Source organism: Daphnia magna, linkage group LG2 (genome assembly GCF_020631705.1).
Source record: "Daphnia magna isolate NIES linkage group LG2, ASM2063170v1.1, whole genome shotgun sequence".
Taxonomy (NCBI): Eukaryota; Metazoa; Arthropoda; class Branchiopoda; order Diplostraca; family Daphniidae; genus Daphnia; species Daphnia magna.
The window spans coordinates 6,412,909-6,432,737 of record NC_059183.1 but is presented as its reverse complement, the minus strand read 5'-3'; the positions used below and the strand labels follow the sequence as shown (position 1 = coordinate 6,432,737).

General features: G+C 41.6%; 3 protein-coding genes, 1 long non-coding RNA gene and 1 pseudogene across 5 annotated transcripts; 2 read left to right on the top strand and 3 right to left on the bottom strand.

The window, feature by feature from the left end:
* Positions 1-4,664: 4,664 nt before the first annotated feature.
* On the bottom strand, positions 4,665-9,138 carry LOC116936404. Its single transcript, XM_045169387.1, has 3 exons — positions 7,928-9,138; positions 5,865-6,469; positions 4,665-4,873 (listed from the first exon to the last, which is right to left on the bottom strand). Exons 1-3 carry the CDS (start codon positions 8,980-8,982, stop codon positions 4,779-4,781), a joined length of 1,755 nt encoding a protein of 584 aa, XP_045025322.1. The 5' UTR covers positions 8,983-9,138; the 3' UTR covers positions 4,665-4,778.
* Positions 9,139-9,178: 40 nt separating this feature from the next.
* On the bottom strand, positions 9,179-10,585 carry LOC123469985 (TLR4 interactor with leucine rich repeats-like). Its single transcript, XM_045169388.1, is given in 3 exon segments — positions 9,179-9,937; positions 9,940-10,221; positions 10,224-10,585. Coding segments are annotated over 3 exon segments (783 nt in total). The 5' UTR covers positions 10,569-10,585; the 3' UTR covers positions 9,179-9,781.
* Positions 10,586-10,592: 7 nt separating this feature from the next.
* Positions 10,593-11,554, bottom strand: LOC123469984 (annotated as a pseudogene).
* Positions 11,555-14,554: 3,000 nt separating this feature from the next.
* On the top strand, positions 14,555-15,906 carry LOC123469719. Its single transcript, XR_006643033.1, has 4 exons — positions 14,555-14,757; positions 14,827-14,950; positions 15,025-15,400; positions 15,478-15,906. It is a non-coding gene; the product is annotated as an uncharacterized LOC123469719 (long non-coding RNA).
* A 1,673-nt stretch (positions 15,907-17,579) lies between these two features.
* On the top strand, positions 17,580-19,535 carry LOC116917071. 2 transcript variants are annotated; one of them, XM_032922434.2, is made up of 7 exons: positions 17,580-17,684; positions 17,778-17,832; positions 17,891-18,049; positions 18,119-18,217; positions 18,284-18,349; positions 18,444-18,587; positions 18,678-19,535. In XM_032922434.2, exons 1-7 carry the CDS (start codon positions 17,662-17,664, stop codon positions 19,332-19,334), a joined length of 1,203 nt encoding a protein of 400 aa, XP_032778325.2. In that variant the 5' UTR covers positions 17,580-17,661; the 3' UTR covers positions 19,335-19,535. The 2 variants fall into 2 exon arrangements, with proteins under 2 accessions (XP_032778325.2, XP_032778326.2); XM_032922435.2 differs by having other exon boundaries at positions 17,629-17,706.
* Positions 19,536-19,829: the final 294 nt, after the last annotated feature.

The window sequence follows — 19,829 nt, the reverse complement described above, 5'->3', positions numbered from 1 at the left end:
AATATTACCTACCCATAGATGGCTTTTTAAAAAAAAATCGGTGTTCACCTTTTTGTGCATCATACTGTACCTTCTAGCGGAGGTTTCTTCCAGCTTAAATGTTCTCACATTTCACGTGAAAGGCCGCACATTACCCGTCGTTGAGTTGCGCCAACATCATTTCGCCCATCAGTCTCTTTTCTCTTTGAATCAATTGAGTCAAATAATAAATTCTTTGACTGTTTTCGTTGTTCTCTTCCATCTGAGCTTCGACCAGTTGGTTAATGAGATGGAAATCCGGGACAGGCAAGGAGAGATCTTCCATCGTCTGATTGTGGAGACGTAGCTTGTCCTGAATCCATTTCATCGTCAAGTTCTTGGCCACGTTGGCTTCATGCCCGCTTCTAATGTAGTCTTCCATCAGATGGTTCAGGTTGATTTCAAACAGATGCAGAGCGTCGGAGGGATTACAGAAGAGGCAAATGTCGACAAAAAGCTGCCTCAGCTTTCATTTTCCTCTTCTTCTTCCATCATTTCTTTGCAAATTTTTATATTTATTGTTTTCCTCTGTTCATTTCTTTCACTTTGTAAAACTTCGAAAATCAACAAATACATCTAGCAAACGTTCTTTCTTGGCTAACTAATCCAGTGATTGGGCAAAGACAAAAACGGGAATAAAAATCAGTGCTTTTCCCATCTTCGATGACATTAGCCGGTCGTTCTACATACGAAATTTACTATTACTGATTCTACTATTCCGGTTAAGATATCCGGAATCACTGGATTAGTTAGCCAAGAAAGAACGTTTGCTAGATGTATTTGTTGATTTTCGTTCATAGAAGTCATGAGAGTTTCTAGTATACCTTGCATTTCTGCAGATGCTGTTCGAGCGTTGATTATCTCCATGAGCTGTATCCAGGCTTCCAAATAATTTTCCCAGTACTGAAAGACTAAAGAAAAAAATCCATGACATGAATTATTCCTAGCCTTCATAGATAGCTTAAGAAGCGCAATATCATTTCTGATATCTCCTCCCTTTGAGAGGTAATTAGAATCACACTTTTGCTCTGAAATCATGTGTTTTAAATTATCAAAAGCATCGAGAGCCGTTGACGTAGATTGATTCTTCTCGTCGATTAGAAAATTCCGCAGAGACGGAGCCACGTACTTGGGGAGGCAGCCGAACAAAATGCAACCAAGACCAAAACCTACGTTTACATTATAATCTTGACTGGTTAGGAGAAAAACTTGGTTCTCGATTGCTCCTCTATATTCACGCATAATCAAGAAGTTGTAGATGACTTGCACTCGCTTTGACGGCGGCCTCCGGGTTGCCAATACTGAGACACAATGTCCTCCAGACGGAGGTGTACTGCTTCCAGTGTTCGCTTAGTGATAGATATTTCAGATGACATATATCGTTGCGCGCGTTGATAGCTTTCCTAAACGTGGCACTGGTAATAGAATAGGACGCGTCAAGAAAGTCAGCCATTCTTTTGCGGTTAATGTAAATTCTTCTTACCATTTTGCATTTTCGCATAGTCATAGTCAATAGTGGCGGGTAACTGTAAGCCGTTGTCGCATAGAAATGCTTTAAGCGCTGGTGTGACTATGTGCGTTAAACAAAAGAAAAGGATGATCGCAATTTGATTGGCTTCATCCAAATTAACTTCCGATGATATTGGTTGGATTGATCGGGGCGGGGACATCGCAGACTCTTTCAATTTATGTTCTGGTATGCTTACTGACGTCCTTCTCGATGATGTCTCGTTACGGTAACCATTTCTAGTTTGAACCATTTTTAAATCTGTTCTTAGTTGTTGATAAAGCACAATAATTAACTTTATTACATAAATATATTCACCTTTCATCGAAAATGTTCCATGTTAATCTACCGGCGTGTTCCTTTTTCTTCGTAAATTCGTTTTCAGGAAGCAAGTTTCAGGAAAGATATAATGTTTTTAGAAAAATATTAACGCCGCTATTTTTTGAAACATTGTTCAGACACATCCTAACAACTTTCCTAAAAAAGTGAAGAATGAAATAAATTATTATACTGCAATATGCTTCTTGTCCGTTTTTTGTGTGTGCCCGATTGGTTCATGTACAAAGGCTGTTTCATCAACTGGGAAACTTCAAATGATGATCAGCCGGCTCCAATTCCATTGGGTTTCGTAGTAGTCTCCTTTCTATTTCCATCTGTTCGTATATCAATACAAATTAAATTCAGATTAAACAAATCAAATTTGCCAGCTCACCTGAAATAACTATATCCGAATGCACAAGTTTATTTTAGTTCCAATATCGGCCGCAGGGCGTATACTCCGAAGCAATCGCTCACCTCGCCTTACCTAGTCCCCAATAGGTCAATGGCACAACTCTTTATAGAATACTTTTTTTTTACGTTGACATATAAAGAGAATCAAAGTTAAATTATTTAGTTCTCTGCTTCACTTCTTCGCTTATGAATTGTTGATCAAAAGTTACGTTTTAGAAATGTTAACCACACCTACTGTACCACTCATCATCTGCCTGCCAATCAGCCGAGGAGGCTGAATCCTGCGTAGACGTAGGTTAGGAGGCAAATAGGTGAATAGCATAACTCTTTTTATAAATCTATTAATTAGCGTATCATCTTTGAATGTTGACAGATAAGAAGAATGAAAGTTTCCGAATATAGTTCACTTTTTCGTTTTCAAGTTCGTGATCTGACATCTGAGGTTACGTAAAAAAATAGTTAAATCCACCAATCACTCATCTGGTCGCCAATGGTGTTTTACCATCAAAATTCACTGTATAAAAGGCTTGATAACTCATTTTAAGGCAAGGTAGGGAAAGCTGGTGACTAAGCTAGGGAAAGCTGGTGACTAAGCAGTTGTGGGAAATCCCACAATTGTCTAGTCACATTCCATTGAGGCGAATGAAATGTGCAGTTAAAGGTGAGGCTGGTGGCGAGATCTGCGTGCAAAGCACCTGTAATTGCACATTCCATTCCTAAGCCGGCTTGAATACGCAATTTAGTCCCATCGCGTTGCATGTGTGCTGTAGGAGGCGTCGCAGAGCTGGCTAGACCTCTTGATCGCCCAGATGGCCTAGGACTGCAAACAGATGCGAGAATGTCTGTGATCATTTCTGTGAGGATGGTCCCCCATCCAATATTGTGATATTCGTGAGTATACTCCCTGTCTTGTCAATAACCAGTTCTTTTATAATATACTACCTGTTTATTTGTTTTTTTTACTGTGGACGGGGCGTGCTCTTTGTCAACGTGTGTAATTTTTCTTGGAAAACTTATATAATAATTTTGTCTGCTTTTATTTGGGTTTTAAGTTTCCTTTCATCGGCCATCTATTGGTCAAATATTGACTTTCATACTGCTGACGACGAAGAAAAAAGGGCGCTATGCATAGAAATTTGTGCAGTGCAATGCTTGAGAGTTCATGGTTCATACATCATGGCGGCACAAAATCTGCTGGACGACATGTCTGATTCACTCTCTATTTCTGTCGGCGACGAAAATGTGGAAGACATAGACAGTATTTTATCCCAAATACTGCTTTTAGAGATCGGGGGAAAATATACCATAACCGACTGCACCGAAGAATCGATGATAGAAGAGGAAGAGGAAGAGGAAAAGATGAAAAAAAGAACGGAAAAAGAGATTGAGTATTTACAAAGTGAAAGAAATGAACATTATATATACCATACCCATTTGTATTCTAGAACATTTCCTGAATTGGAAAAGTATTACCAGAGTAATAGAATACTAGTGTAGCCACGCTTATGGCGGGCCCTTCCATTGCCTTTTAAGTGGCTTAATTAATTAGTGTGAAAAAAAGTATGTATAAACATATGGGTTGTTATAACAACAACAACCCTTAAAACTCAATTCATAGGTGGCGTTACGGTTATGGGACACTTAAATCGATATCTTGCCTCATTTTCTCACAATCGATACGCGAAATTGGCAACAACTTTTGGGAAAAAATCCGAGAGGGGGAGTTAACATGGCCGTGGCTACACCAGTATTCTATTACTCTGCAAGAACTGTTACTTACTAGTTCGTGTCCAATTTTTTTTTCACAATTTCATCGAACTGGCAACTTCGGACGTTAGCCAACTCTATTTGTTGTTTGAATTGTTAATTCCACGAGGTCGCGAAGCGACCGAAGTGGAATTTTAATTAGAGGACTAATTAAAATACGAGACTTTAACGGTGTGGAACACTGTATTTAGCTCCTCCCAAGAAGCGAAAGCAGCGCCATCGCCCGCATACGGGAGAATACCCGTCACCACCTCAGAACTCTTTACATATGAAACACAAATAAGTTCGAGGGGTGTAAGAGGTTAGACATGAATAAACAAAACAAATGAATGACTTCTTAAAAGTTCTTGACCTCTGGAACAAGACAACCCGGTGATTAGCTGCGTTGGTTGTACTTGAAGTTTTTGTTGCCACCTCTGAAAGGAAAAACAAAACATAAAATTTTTTTTTTTTTTTTTTAATGATTAATTAAATGGGTGGCGGGTGGGAAATAGAGACCGTTAAAGTCTCGTATTTTAATTAGTCCTCTAATTAAAATTCCACTTCGGTCGCTTCGCGACCTCGTGGAATTAGGAAATTGCTCGAGATCGCGTAGCGATCGATGAGCAGTTGGAATTGTATGAAATTAGAGAGACCTTAACTGGGTGTGGACACGATGTATTACAGCCATTTGACGCAACACAAAAACAAAAGAAAAACGGATTGTCTTCTTCGGGCGATAACGCCCCTTGCCACCTCAGACCTTTGAGGCTTCCTATGCATAACTAATAAATAGTAATTCTTCTGTGGGTAACGGAATCCTCTGCATCTTGATGACTGAGTGACGGTCAATAGCCATTGCCGCGACCCCTGTGAATACAAAAAAGAACATTTATCAACTGTTGGGATGGTGGGTGGGTGCCTTAACTTAGTTAAGGTCTCTCTAATTTCATACAATTCCAACTGCTCATCGATCGCTACGCGATCTCGAGCAATTTCCTAATTGTACTCAATTAGCTCCACCTTAACTGGGTGATTTAGAAGTCTAGTATTCACTCTACTCCCAGAATTGCATTTTGGAAATTTTCGGAGACGATTCTTTTATTATAGTGTGAGGAAAACACACTTTCCGTTGCCCAGCTACCCGTACGAAGGATTGTTTCGATAGGCAGGCCGGAAGATTTAGCTTTGGAGGCCGAAGCCCCGCGGGTAGAATGAGCGCTATATACCGATGTGTCGACCCCTGCGTCGGCTAACACCGATTTAATCCAACGGGCAATAGATGAAGCTCCGATTGGAGCGTGTGGAGATTTAATGCCCAAAATCAGGCTGGAAGGGGGCCGGCTTTCTCTGAACGATCGAGTCAAATTTACGTACCTTTCAAGGCACAGGACTGGGCAAAGGTTGGAAGGGGGGTCCAGCTTACACAAAGAGAAGGATTGGATATCGTTCGACTTGCGTTGATTCTTCCTCAGCTTCAATAAGGCGAACTTCACGACTGGACCCGAGAAAACTATTGACTCCGAATCAATTGCTGCAATTTCGGAAACTCTAAATAAGGATGTAAGAGCTAACAAGATGACAAGTTTATGCGACAAGGAGGTGAGGCTCAAGTCTACATCCGGTCCAAGTGATTGTAAATGGCGCAAGACAACCCCGACATCCCAAAATTCGGCATATTTTGGCTTCGGTGGAGTGGAATTAAAAATTCCCTGCATTAACTTGATGACTAATGGATGCTTGCCGACATCATAGCCTTCCATCTGTTCCAGCGTACCCGAGAGCATCGAACGATACACATTGATCGATCTATAAGCCAAACCTTTTCCGTGGAAGTCGGACAAAAATTCTAGAATCGTACCTAGAGCAGGAGACACGGGATCTTGATCCCGTTCTGTACACCAACTGACCCAACCGTTCCAGCAGCTCTGGTAGGCAGTTGATGTGGCCTCACGATTTCCTGCCAGGAGTAGGTGGACCACTTTGTCCGAAAGGCCTTTGTTTTCGAGTCTTTGCCTGATAAGGCCCATGCGACCATTAGCAGTGACCCTCGAGCCAGCAGTGGATGAGGGTTCCCTTCCGGATCCGACAGTAGATTCGCCACCGGTTTCAGGATACGAGGCGGTTGGTATGCCAACTCCATTATTGTTGGCCACCAAGGTTGTTCTGGCCAGACCGGCGTCAGCAGAAGCGCATCCGCTTGATCCCTCCAGATCTTTAACAAGCATCTGTGAATGAGTTTGAACGGCGGGAACGCATAGCCTCTCAATTTGCCCCAATCCCTCGTGAATGCATCCACTGCCATCGCGTCCGGCTGTGGCTGCCAACTGATGAACTTGTCCAGCTGACGGTTCCAAGCTGCTGCAAATAAATCTATTTGCGGGTTCCACAGGGACGCTATTTGCTGGAAATAGTCCGGCCGTAGTTTCCAATCGCCGGCTTCCAGATTCAGCCTGGACTGGTGATCTGCAACCACATTCAAAATACCTGGTACGTGTACCGCCTGGATCGCAGTCTGTCTACTTTCACACCAAGATACGATATCTAACATGATAGCGTTCAGATTGGCTGACTTGGTCCCACCTGCTTTGTTTACATATTGCACTGCCGTGAAATTATCCATCATAAGACGGACGGAAATTCTGCATAAATTCCCCGTAAAAGCTTTCAATGAAAACAGACCCGCCAGTAATTCGAGCTCATTAATGTGTCGATCCCTGTCATCTTCCTACCAAGGGCCTCTTGTCGTAACACCGTTTTTTACTCCCCCCCATCCTTTTTTTGACGCGTCCGAGTATATAATAATATCGGGTTCTACAGCTGTCATGGCCCGGCCGTTTAAGGATTCAATGTTGTCAACCCACCATTTTAGATTGTCCCGCGACTCTCTGTCTAGCTTCACGATAGCGCTAAGTGATCCATTGAATCTAGAATTTTCATTTATATGAAAACGTTGCAGTGCTCTGTAGTGGGCCTGTGCGAAAGGAATGCATTTGACTGCCCAAGCTAAATTCCCTAAAATTTTCGAAATCTCCCGGAGCGAAGCTGTTTCACGCTTCATTAAGTCGTTACATAAATACAAAATTTCGACCAACTTCTCCTGACGAAGAGAGAGGGAAAGGTGGAGGGAATTTACAATCAAACCCAGATATTCAATGATCTGCGTTGGCTTTTCGATAGTTTTTTCAATGTTTATTAAAAAACCGCAGTTTCCTAATATTTCTTTGGCTAATAAAAAATCTTTCCTCGCCCCTTCCTCGCAATTGTTAAGCAAAAGAATGTCGTCAAGGTAAATTATGAGACGGACCCCTTGTTTCCTTAGGAAAGTTATGACTGGCTTTAAAACTTTAGTAAAAATCCAAGGTGCGGACGACAAACCGAAGGCCAGGGTTTTAAACTGATAGAAAACCTCCCCCATTTTACTTTTACAAACTTCCGATCCTCCTTGCGCAGGGGGAGGGTTAGATACGCATCTTTCAGATCAATTTTAGTAAAGAAATCACCTGGGCGGATCAGCTCTTGGAGGAGGGGAATACCTTCCATTTTAAAGTGAACGGGCCTAACAAACTTGTTGAGCGCTTTTAAATTTACGATGGGCCTGAAACCTCCTGTACGTTTCGGGATCACAAATACACCACTGATAAAACCCCCTTCTGGTTCGATCGGTTCGATGGCCCCCTTTTCCAAAAGAGATTTTACTTCCTGATCACAGATTTCTAACTGATCTTTGCCCATCTGCATATTACCCTGGGGGTGTGTTTGAAACAGGGGGACACGAAATCAATTTGGACGCCCTCGCTTACACTCTGAATGATCCACGGATCATTCGAAATCGAGTGCCAGAAATCTACGAAAAATTTTAACCTACCCCCAACCGGGGGAGAACACGCGGCTTGTTTAGGCGCCGATAAAATTGGCACATACCTTTGGCTCGATTTCTGCTTGTTGTTCCTATAGCCTCCATTCGAGTTGTTGGAACCACCGAAGTTGCCGCCTCGGTTGCCACCATTGAAGCCGTTACGATGATAGCCGCTTGCGGAATTTCTAGGATTATAGCTGGTGGGTGGATAGCGACTTTTGAAGCTCGATGATTGGCCTGCCGGGCGTCCGATGTTCCTCAATTTCTGGTCGTTAGTCGCCTCTCTAACCATCTCCTTAATGAAGTGACTGCCGAACAGGGCTCCACACTGTTTAGCCTTAAAACGTTTCGGTTCCTTTAACAAGGAGACGAACTTCGGATCGGACACCTTCAATAAATTTTCGCGGCGGTTGGCCGTGATTCCATGGAAAGTGTGGCCCCACAAACGCAGGGCGACATCGACAGCCTCCGCCATGGGCGAGTTTTGAAGTTCTCCTTCGGCCATCTGCTCTTTCAGATAAAGAAGAGGGCGAGCGACATCTAGGACCTTATACTGTTCAGCTTTCAGGGTTTTTTCAGTAGCCTCCGCCTTCACCATTTCGGGGCACTTGAGATCTTTGAAACGACGGGCAAGAGAGGAATCCACCTGAGGACATTTTAAATCAAAATCAGTGTCAGAAAAACTGGGCAAAAAACTCTCCCGTAGCTGCTTGGCTTCCGAAGGACTCAGGGTTGAAGTCATCCAGTCTCTGACGACCCGCATGCGTCTTCTGGGGACTGCAAATTTTCGTGGCAGGTTCTCTCTTGGGGGTTCAGGAACGCCGATACCACCAGCACCTCCCGCGCCACCAGCACCACCTGCATCGCCTTCTTGCGGCTGTTCTCCTCGCCTCCGTCGGTCTTCATCTTGCTGCTCACGCTCTCGTTGGGCCTGTAGTTCACGGTCTCGCAGTTCTTGCTCACGTGCCCGGTCTAGGATATCTTGATCTTCCTGGTTGATGTCTCTTCTTTCACGGTTGCGATTTGCTCGATCACGATCGCGATTGTTTCGACGAGAATCTCTTGATGAATTTGAACTGGAACTGGAACTAGGACTTGAACTTGGGCTAGAACCAGCCATGACTGCGTTGCGTCAAAGCCGAAAAGCGTCTGAGGTGGCAAGGGGCGTTATCGCCCGAAGAAGACAATCCGTTTTTCTTTTGTTTTTGTGTTGCGTCAAATGGCTGTAATACATCGTGTCCACACCCAGTTAAGGTGGAGCTAATTGAGTACAATTAACAATTACACTCCCAATACAATACTCACTTTAACGGTGACTTTAAAGATCAATCACTCGGAACTTATTTGAGATAATACTGCTTCCGTTACCGTGGTACCAACTAACTCGCGATGATAAAATTTTTGAAAAGTCGATTCTCTCGACCAGTTAGCTGTTTTAAGGACGGTATCCACCGGGATACCTTGCTTTACGGCTTTAGAGGCAGCAGCACTGCGGCTGCGCTTTCTTCGGTCGGGTGAGAGAGAAACTGGCTGCTGTTGGGGAAAATCTTAATGAATGAAAGGAAATAGACATAATTTCAGATACACGAGAGATAGTGGCCAGAGCCAATAAAGTGGCTAACTTTTTAGATAAGACAGCGGCACCGAGATCGGAATTATTGGGCAAGGAGTCCAAATAAATTAAGACTTTAGGTGAGGTGGAGATCGTAACGACAGATCCATTGGTGATGGCGGGCCGCGTCTTGTGAAAAAACGGCCGGATCAACCGACCGCAAGTATTCCATATAAGAAACGTTGAGCGTCTGGAGACGCGGCAGGCCGGACAAGAAGTTGGCCGGCAATAGGCGCCACATATTACCAGACAAATCCAGATGGGTCAACGGCGAAACGGTCGTAAAAGCCTCAATGGGTCCATCCAATCAATTGTTACTGAGATCCAGCGCATCGAGCGAAACGAGCGAGTCGAAGGCCAGAGGATCGACGCGGTCAATGGCGTTGTCGTTAAGGGCCAACAGCCGTAAACGGGCAAGATGATGGAACGCTCCGTCTTCCAACGTCTCGATCAGATTTTTTTGCCGAGATACAACGATCGCAAACCAGCGGCCAGGGGGACTAGAGCGGCCGTAGGGACGTTACCCAAATTATTGTCTTCGAGACGCAGCGTGTGCAGTTTGCGGGGCGAATCGAACGCTCCGCTGACCACCGTTTGAATTTTATTGCCACTGAGGATGAGCGTGACAATCGAAGGTAGTTCGGCGAACAGGTCATCCGTCAGTCGAGTGAGCCGATTAGCGCTGAGATCGAGGACGGTGAGCGATGCGAGTCCGGCAAACGATTCCATTTCCAAGGAAGAGACCAAAAATTGTTGGAATCATTGAGCCATTCGAGCTGGCCAAGCGGCTGGAAATGGAGCAAACCCAACGAATGGAGACCATTGTGGCTGAGATCCAAACGGCGCAATTCGCCGTAAAAACTGACAGATTGTCTAAGAGAAGCGATGCGGTTGTGGGCCAAGTGTAACGAGCGCAACGAAGGATTCAACAAGATGGGCACAGAATCGAGTTTCGAGCCAGAACCGCTGGTCTCTAGTAGACTGTCGTCGCATTGGCACATGGACGGGCAAAAAGTTTCAACTGCCGTAGGAATCGCTACCATGACCACCACAACAAGCCAACGGGCAAACAACCAATTGTGATCTAAACCCATTTTTTTTTTTTTTTTTCCTTTCTTTTTTACAAAAACACACGCTGTTTGTCTGACTTTTCTCCGAGTCAATAATAAAACGATCCAGCTGTCTTCACCAGATTCCAGTTGCCTTTCATCACGGCCAATGTCCTATGGCTTTCATTTGTCCACAACGACCAAAAAAACCTTCAAAGCGAACGAGACAGTAGAGGGGCTGCGCCAAAGATACACACACACGCGAAAAAGACCAAGAAAAGGTTTGGCCACCGAACAAGAAAAAAAAAAGAACAAAAGTCAATGGCATAACCGTGATTGACTGTAGGCAAGATCCATTGATCATCAGAAAGAGAGAGAGAGAGCCATGCGTCTGTGAATTTGCTCAAACGACCCCCAACATGTGACTGAACGGGAGACATTTTCAGAAAAATAGGGGGTGTGAAACCATGAGAACAGACATACCTGTTGTTGGCGCCCTGGGCCGTCTGCCTGAAGTAGGGGTTCCCCTTGTCCCTCTTCCCGCCTTTGTTGAAACCACTACTCTGGTTATCACGGCTGACGTACGAGCTTTGATTGCGGCCGCCATTGCGCCGATTGGAATTGCCACCATTCTGGCTGTGCGAGGGACCGCCATCGCGTCCGATTTTCGCCAACTTGGCGTCGTCATCAACTTCTTTTACCATGACGTCAATGAATTTAGAGCCAAACAAACGCTCACACTCACGAGAAGAGAATGCCCGTGGGTCCTTCAGCAATGGTTTCATGGACGGCGCCACATGGCGAATCACATTTTCACGTAGCAATTTGGAAACATTTGCAAACGCAGAGCCCATTAAACGGAGAGATGATTCTACACTGTTCAATAACGGATCGTCCGCTCTCATCTGGTTCCAGGCATGCAGCATTGGCCGCATTGAGTCTATCATCTGATATTGAATTGACTTCAACATAGTCTCTTGAAAGTCTTTCAATTTAGGCAGGTTCATGGCTCTCAGTCACTTTCTTTCCATGGACTCATCCAGCTTAGGGCAAAATAAATCAAACGAACTGTCGAAGACTGGCTTGAAGTTCAAGCGCAATGCCTTGGCCTCGCTGTTAGGTAAGCCTTGAACTAGCCACTTACGAACCTGACGGGATTTAGAAGCAGAAATGTTAAACGTTTTTTCATTGGCAGCAACCACGTTTGGCGAACGGCTGCGAGACCGAATCCTGGAAGCTGAGCGTGTACGCGAACGCGGGATGGAACGAGATCGTGATCGGGACGGGCTACCACGTGGACGATTGCCTCGATCGCGCTGAGTTGAGTTGCTACGAGCATGGCTATCACGAGGAAGATTATCCCGATCGCGCTGAGTTGAGATGTTACGAGCATGGCCATCACGTGGACGACTATCTCGATCGCGTGAGTTGCCACGAACACTATTAGGCAAAATAGATAAAATATCATGATCAGGAACAGATACTCGCGAATCGATAGGTGAATTCCCACGAGGAGGATTCGCCGAAGAAAAAAGAGCACGTTGGCGTAGAACTGAAGAGCTAGATTCAAACGAAGCAGCAGACATTTTAATGTCGTCACTCAGAAGGAGCTAAAAGAGTTCTGAGGTGGTGACGGGTATTCTCCCGTATGCGGGCGATGGCGCTGCTTTCGCTTCTTGGGAGGAGCTAAATACAGTGTTCCACACCGTTAAAGTGAGTATTGTATTGGGAGTGTAATTCAGAAAACTTACACACACTGTAAAAAAATGTCTTAGGGTACCCATACGTTTAGTGATGTCAACTGCTATGCCTTTTAGGAGTGGATGTATAAATCAACCTCATTCATCTTTGTGTGAACAGTAGAATTGGCTACTACTCATTAATCATTTGTTTCCTTATGCCAATCGTTACAAGGGCTCAAAACATCATCATTTGGAATGTTTTCGACCTGCTACCTTGTAGACACTTTATTTTTTATAAAGTTTTCTATAAGAAAATTAGCAGTATGTGCTGACATATTCTTCAAATGTGTCAATTACTAGTTTTTACCTGACTTTTGAATAATTTTCAGCCTTAAATCTTCAAAAGCTGTGCAACCACAGACATAAAACCTTCAGTAGTTTATCTACGATAAAGTTCTGATGGTCTTCTTGGTCTTCTTAAATGAACGCTTGGGTTGTCCACATGCAAAGGTATTATTTGCAGTAAAGTTATGTGTGTCATTTGAATTCAATCAGGCATGAAAACTAGTTTTTTTTTTTATTTTTCTTCATTTTTTTATTGTATTACAAAAAGATAAGGACATTGAAAGAATCCAATGAAACCATTAGCATTTGGGGAATGGGCCAGCTATTTGATGTCAGCTTTTTGCTGAAATCAACGCTGAACTCCCTCACTTCCAACAAGACAAAATGTCTCATTGAGGATTTAAGAAGATCCCTGTAAACAAATATGAGTAAACAAGTACTTCAAAATTTTATTTATGCAAGTAAAATCAGTAGCTGATAATAGGGTTGGGTGATTGATTTTGACCAAGCGACCGGGAGCCGATAATGATGTCAGCGATGCTAGCGTAGAAGATATCACTGGCATTTACAAGACTCTAGATAACACGTCTCGCAACCAAAGACTATCTGATGGACTTTTCAATTTCCTCTTTAGTAATTTCCTACAGGATTTTTTTCTTTTTTCTTTGACAATTTAATTAACGGTGCATTTTCAAAGGCCAAGGGATGACTTCGCCGTATCTGGAAAGAAGAGATAGGGAAAGAGAAAGGAACATGATCCAGTATCCAGGAACATCAGTGCGTCACCCAGCCAAAAATCCGACACAATTAAATGCATGTTTTAATACATGTTTATATTGGGACACTTTAGGACGATATAAATTATGTATTGAATCATACTTAAGTCTAAAATATAATTTTTAGATAAAAAGAATAATGAATTATGTCCCACTTGTGGTATACTAGCATAAGTAAAATAATAAATTGAAACATGAAAGAATTGTACTCAATGCGTTTCGAACTACGGAACTATATATCGGTAGCCGAACGTGCTACCAACTGTGCCACCTTCAATGGTAATTGACTCAAGAAATATCTACCCAAATTTGATTCAAGTGCGTTAGGTGATAGAAAAATTTTGGAGATTTTTTTAATATTTGGAAACATTTGATTTTACGTGATAGAATTTGGTTTTCGAACATCAACGATTCATAAAAATTGATTTTGTGAAATTTATAATGATAACTTAACTTAATTGAATTAACATAATAATTTGAAACAGATAAATCGACATTATAAAGTTAAACTTTCGTATTTATGCGGATACTTGGAATTGAAGTGGCTAAACTAAATAAAAATACCCTGAAAAATTGGTTCTTCCCAACTTTCCAAGTCCATAAAATATTCGGGGTATATTCTCGTTTATTCGGTTCAGGCGTTCACAAGTCCAAAAAAATTATAGTTTATTATTTGATAATATAATGAATGGTATAAACACCCCCGAAAATTTGGGAAAATGTAAAAATTTAGCTTTTTCCCATTATTCCTGGGGTGCTAACCCCGAAAGAATTATATCCTTTTTAACAGTCATATAATAATTTTCCAAAATTTTACGCACTAATCACATCAATGCACTATGTTAACTTTTGTTTAATCGGTGTGAAGCACGATCTATTGAAAACTATAATATAACTCATAATAATTGACTTCTAATAATATATACATTAAGCAATAATTGCCTCCGCCTTGTATCAAACTGCATAATATTACTTTTATATCACATTTTATTACCAGTTCGTAAAGTAACAAATAATTAATTTTGATAGTATGCGATTTATTGAAAACTAGCATAATTAATTGCTTCTGTTTTATTAGCATGTATTAAATTGCATATTGTTACTTTATGATCATACTTAATACAAGCTAGTATGATAAAATCAGGCTAATATATCATTAACTATACTAGTATGCGATTCATTGTAAACTTGTACAATTAATTGTCTCAGATTTTTGGCTGGGCAACTAAGTGCGGTGAACATCACCCGCAAACCCTGCTACGATGAATCACGCTATCCAGCTGATTCAGGGTACACACCTGCTTATCGTATGACAGCAATGAGCTCAGCTTGGAGTTTAGAACGGGCCCAGTTCATTTTTGATTTCCGAACTTCCTATGAAGACGTTCAATTCGACTTGGTTGAGCAAGAAAAAGTTGCATGCTAATTCAGGTATTCTAAACATTTGATTAGTCTGTTCAACTCGGTATTTCAAAATTCGGTGTCAATGCCACTTCACAGAACCGTTCACAAGAAACGAGAACCATCATGACATACCTATGTGCCCATTCCGTCTATTACACAGGAGTCGCTGCCCGCCGTATTGGACGCAGCGATCGCTAGTTTGTCCTTCAACCGGGAAACCGTCAGTGTTTTGTTCTTTTTTTCTAATGTTTGGAAAGCCCAGTATCTTAAGCTATTGTTTTTCAATTCAAATAGGAGAAACTCTGCAACTCCATATGAGCTGGGAGGAATACCGTGGCAGAATTGTCAATTACGGTCACATTAAGGTGTTCGCCATGGCTTCAGTGCAAGAGACTAAGCAATCGTAGAGCGCAGAAGACGACTTCCAGCTGGATAAACCAAAATTGGATATTCAGGTAACTACATAAGCCCAAACAATTATTTGTTTCAGGAAGAAAATAATTTCAATGCTAAAAATAACCTCCGTTTACCAGGTGCGAGGAAATCCCCAGATAGGCCAGGAATGCTTCGCTACTTTCTCGTTCATGAATCCAGTGCCAGTTACCCTGACGGAGTGTGACTTCACATTTGAAGGATCGGGTCTGGTTCGTGCCCAAACAGTCAAATACCAGTGAGTGATCATAACTAACGACATGCATCATAATGGAAACATTTTACTGATATTCGAACTTTTAAAAAATTCGTTAGTGACGTTAAACCGGGAGAGATGATCAGCTTCTTTGAAAAGTTCCTTCCCCGGTTTAGTGATGAGCGTAAACGGGTTGCAACTTTCAACTCTCGAGAACTGGGTGATATTGTCGGTTCTCGTCCAATTCATGTCAGTGAGGAGCCGACGTTTCCTACAATTGAATTACGAAATCCCTACGACATAACATTTTGCGCCTCAAACTTGGACTGCCCGTAAAACATCTTATCAAATTAGTAAAATTGACTTAAGTAATATTTCACGATATGCAAACTGATATAGCATTAAAATGTCTGTCATTATCTTAAATGCCATTTAAGCCCCCTATATTCCTCCTTTTTCTCCACTGTATGGTTCAGGTTTTTGAAATTGTTGTTATTCTTACTTTTCGGTAACGGAATATTCAGCAGGAATAAATTTCACCAATCAGATTTGCCACGTTTCACTTGAATTTAGAATTTTTTATTTAGCAGTTAAACCTGTTCTGTAGTAATGAGATAACAAATATAATAGCTGCGTGTGCATACTCATGAAAAAAGGACTTGGTGACAGAGACCATTTGGACATAGAAGGCCTGACAACGAAGCGAACCAGTGGGTTACATGAGCGCCTATACAATTATAGATTTTAAAAAGACATTTCATGTCCTATTGGTGAAATACTGAAACTGAAAATTTACCCCAATGGCTAAGCCTTTTTGCAGTTAGTGGTATGATAGTATCGGCTAGTACCGTGCTCGACGTGGGATAGCCAGAACACGCCTAAATAATTTTTTATGTTTTTTCTACATTAATACTACACAGTTATTTTTTTTACAGACAGAATCGATCGTACGCGTTATTGAATATTCCGTAATGTTCATTTATGACATTGGGTAAATGAAATCCATTAAAATTAAATGGGAAACTGCATCAAGGCTTTGTGAACGATGTTTCCACACTAGATTCATGGTATATAAGGGTTCTGTTTACTCTCATATTGAGGTGGATACGTACGGGATACATGTTATAGTATAGCAATGTATCGTCGGGCATAGTATAACCAAATTGATACATAGCCGGAAACGTATCTGCCCCATACAGTCAACACTGTAGTTGACATTTTTTAAAATATATTATTACAATTTCTTTTGTCTTAAATAGATAAATACTAATAAGAATGTGTAGAATAGCCATCACAAGTTAAACCGCGGACATATCTATTTCTGTTTCTCAACAAAGCTTAACCCTCGAAGCTCACATGGAACAATGATCTGGAGACCGTGGCGATATCAGATTTGCTGATAACTTTAAAGCTCCATTCATTGAGCTATTTTATTCCTATTTTCTCACGTTTCAATTTTTACCAAATGTTACTGGACATTTTGCTATCGTTATGGATATATTTATAGCTCATTACAGTCTGCAGCAAGCGTCTCAATTTTTATTTTAAAATTCGTTCACCCAAATGACGAGTCAACAACCCCCCGGTATACTCTTCTCTTTTTTTGAAGAAACAAATTAGCCTAGTTCAAAGGAACGATACGAGATGCATTCCAGAAGAGTCGTCATTATTTGTTTTTATATGCCTCAGAAAACTAGTATAGTGGCTCGGATTTGGAAATGATGTGAACGTGTTATTGTCTTAATTCGTCCTGTAACATTTTCAGGCACTACGTGATGCCTTTCTACAGCAGCATATGCTAGCATATGCTGACATTGGAGAAGGTAAGATAATATATCCATCCATTAAGTTTCATGTGCACGACCAAACTGAAGTATCTCCTAAAAAATTTCGATTAAACGCTTTTCAACATGCAGGGCACAGGAAAAGCACGGAAAAATAATAATTTTTCAAAACCATTCACGCCTCTGAAGGCACTTGGTTGCACTTCCATCAGATCATTTTAAATTTTTATTTGAAGAACTTTTTTGAAAATCAATTGAAGAACTGTCACTAGAGACACGCTAGGTCGATTCAGATATGAAAAAAAAAAGCTTTGATCGAAAACTTAAGTCTTAACAGTCGGGAGTAAAGTAGACTCTAGCGGAAACAAAACCATGTAATAATGGTAAGTTTCAACTGTTGTGCCAGATAGCGCGCTGGCCTCGGCAATACCGCTCGGTCTCCGTTGTCATAGTGAAATTCAACAATCAATTTATAACATTTTTGTGCTTCGGCTTGCTTTTGGTTGCCAGACATTTACAATGGAACTTCAAAGTGAACTAATGTAAGCAGTATGTTAAACATAAGTATTTTTTAAATATTTGATATTTAAAAAAAATACACATTTAAAAAAATGCTTTTCCTGTTTGGACCTAAGCCGACCTTCTCGGAATAAACACCGTTCGAATGCCGTCACTGCTATGCGCGTAATTGTAAGTGATGGATTTTTTTTTTTACTTAAAAAACTGATTGCACGCAGAATAATGATAGGATCGACGAGAAGCGGTGACAGAGCTGGAGCAAAAATTGGCAAAAAGTAAGAAACAGCTATTACGAGAAGAAGTGACCTCATTTGAAAAACGAACAGCAATAGCAGAAAAGAGAGAACAACTTGAGTACGAAGAGCTACAAAGCTTGCAGCTTTTTCAGGTTGAGTCGAAGGAGTCTATCAATTATGCTTTCATTTATATAGCAGTTTAACTTTCGAAATTCCGTTAGACAAACTTGAAAATTCGTGAATCTGTTTTATCGGCTCTGGAAAATGACGAAGAAGAATGTCGAAAACTGAGCGAGGAGCAACACCTTCACCTACTCCAGGTACATAACACAATTTTAGAAAACAGCTTCTGCAGATTATAGTTTTATTAAGCCATGTTTTTTCAGATGCAGCAGCTTGAAGGCGACCTAACCCAGTTAATGACCAAGCTGGAGTTCTTGCAAAACTACCAGGTCAGAAAGGAGTTCTTACGCATATGGGGAACTACCCTAGACATCAACTAGTTTTCTTGTTTATTCCTTCCTGAATGAAACTGTATCTTCGTAGAACACTATATCGGACGTGGAAGGCTTTGACAGAGTGGTCAGTAAATTTCAAGAGTTAAACCAAACATGGCAAAACACGGTTACTGACTACCATGAAATATTAACCAGCGCAACCAAATCAACGTTTAGAAAGGGACATCCAATGGTAACATTTTATTTTCACCACACGATAATTGTACTCCGCATGACTTACAACTTAAATCAAGCCTAAAGCCTTTTGAAAAAAAATATACAGGAGGCTGTGATGCGGACCCTAGTTGGAACGAATGCTGCCGACAGTCAACGAGTTACGCATTCACGCGAATCAACGGATAGCAACAAGACGGCACGCAATGCACAGTGGCAGACTTGTACGATGGTAGAATCGTTCAAACAACACGGCCATACTTACTTGGCAATTGTAAACTTAGCAGCGCACTTGTCGTTTCACCCAATAGCGAGAACTCTTACGAACGTAGGTGGTTCTAATCTACGGGCTGTTAAACCTACCAAAACTCTTTTCGGAAAAAAAGACGAGTTGGAGCGAGTTCCTAGCATCGAACAGATCAATCTACCAGTACAGAGCAACAAAGAAAGATGGAGAGCATTGGCTGCGGCAGCCATGGGCGATGGTAGAGGGCAAACTCGGGGTGAAACGGATGCTTCTGTTTCATCCGACATAGGTCGAGCTACTGACTCGATGAGCATTGAAATAGAGAACAAACTACTGGCAAGTGCTGAAGTTTGCAGCGTTTCGCCCATTTGCCCGAAACAATCCATCATCAATCAAATTGCTGTTAGCAAACTCAATTTCATAGAACAAATTTTATACGACTTGACATTGATCAAAGACGAGATCGAATTTCACACTGATCCCTTATTTTACAATGAACCCGGGCATTCGTTTGCCTAAGCAGGAAGAAGGTCTTCCACGTTTTCCTCCAAAATTAAGTAGCCTAGGACAATTCGTCAAAATCCTATCCAACCGCACATGGAAAAAAGGATTTTACATCAATTTGTCAGTAGAATTTATGCGCCCACCTTATTTAATTCTCTTTTTAATGACGTGTGTCTGAAATAACTAAAACGCAGAATATAATGCTGTGAATCATGACCTGCGTAAGTTTTCGTTAATGTGGCTGATAGGTAGACGACGAAAGCCTAGGTATTTCATTACAAATTAATGGTTCGTAATGTTTGGTAGCTGTAGGCCTACTCAGTAGATTCTACTCTCTATTGTTAGCCACACAATACATTTTGGTTAAATGTACATTATGGATTGCATGATGTTGACCGTATGCAATGCATCCCTTGTTCGTCTCTTTTCCCACTCCGCACGTTTTACTGAGATAAGTATTACGTTAGCGAAGAATGATTGGTTAAGCAAAAAATCACAATAGATCTGTAC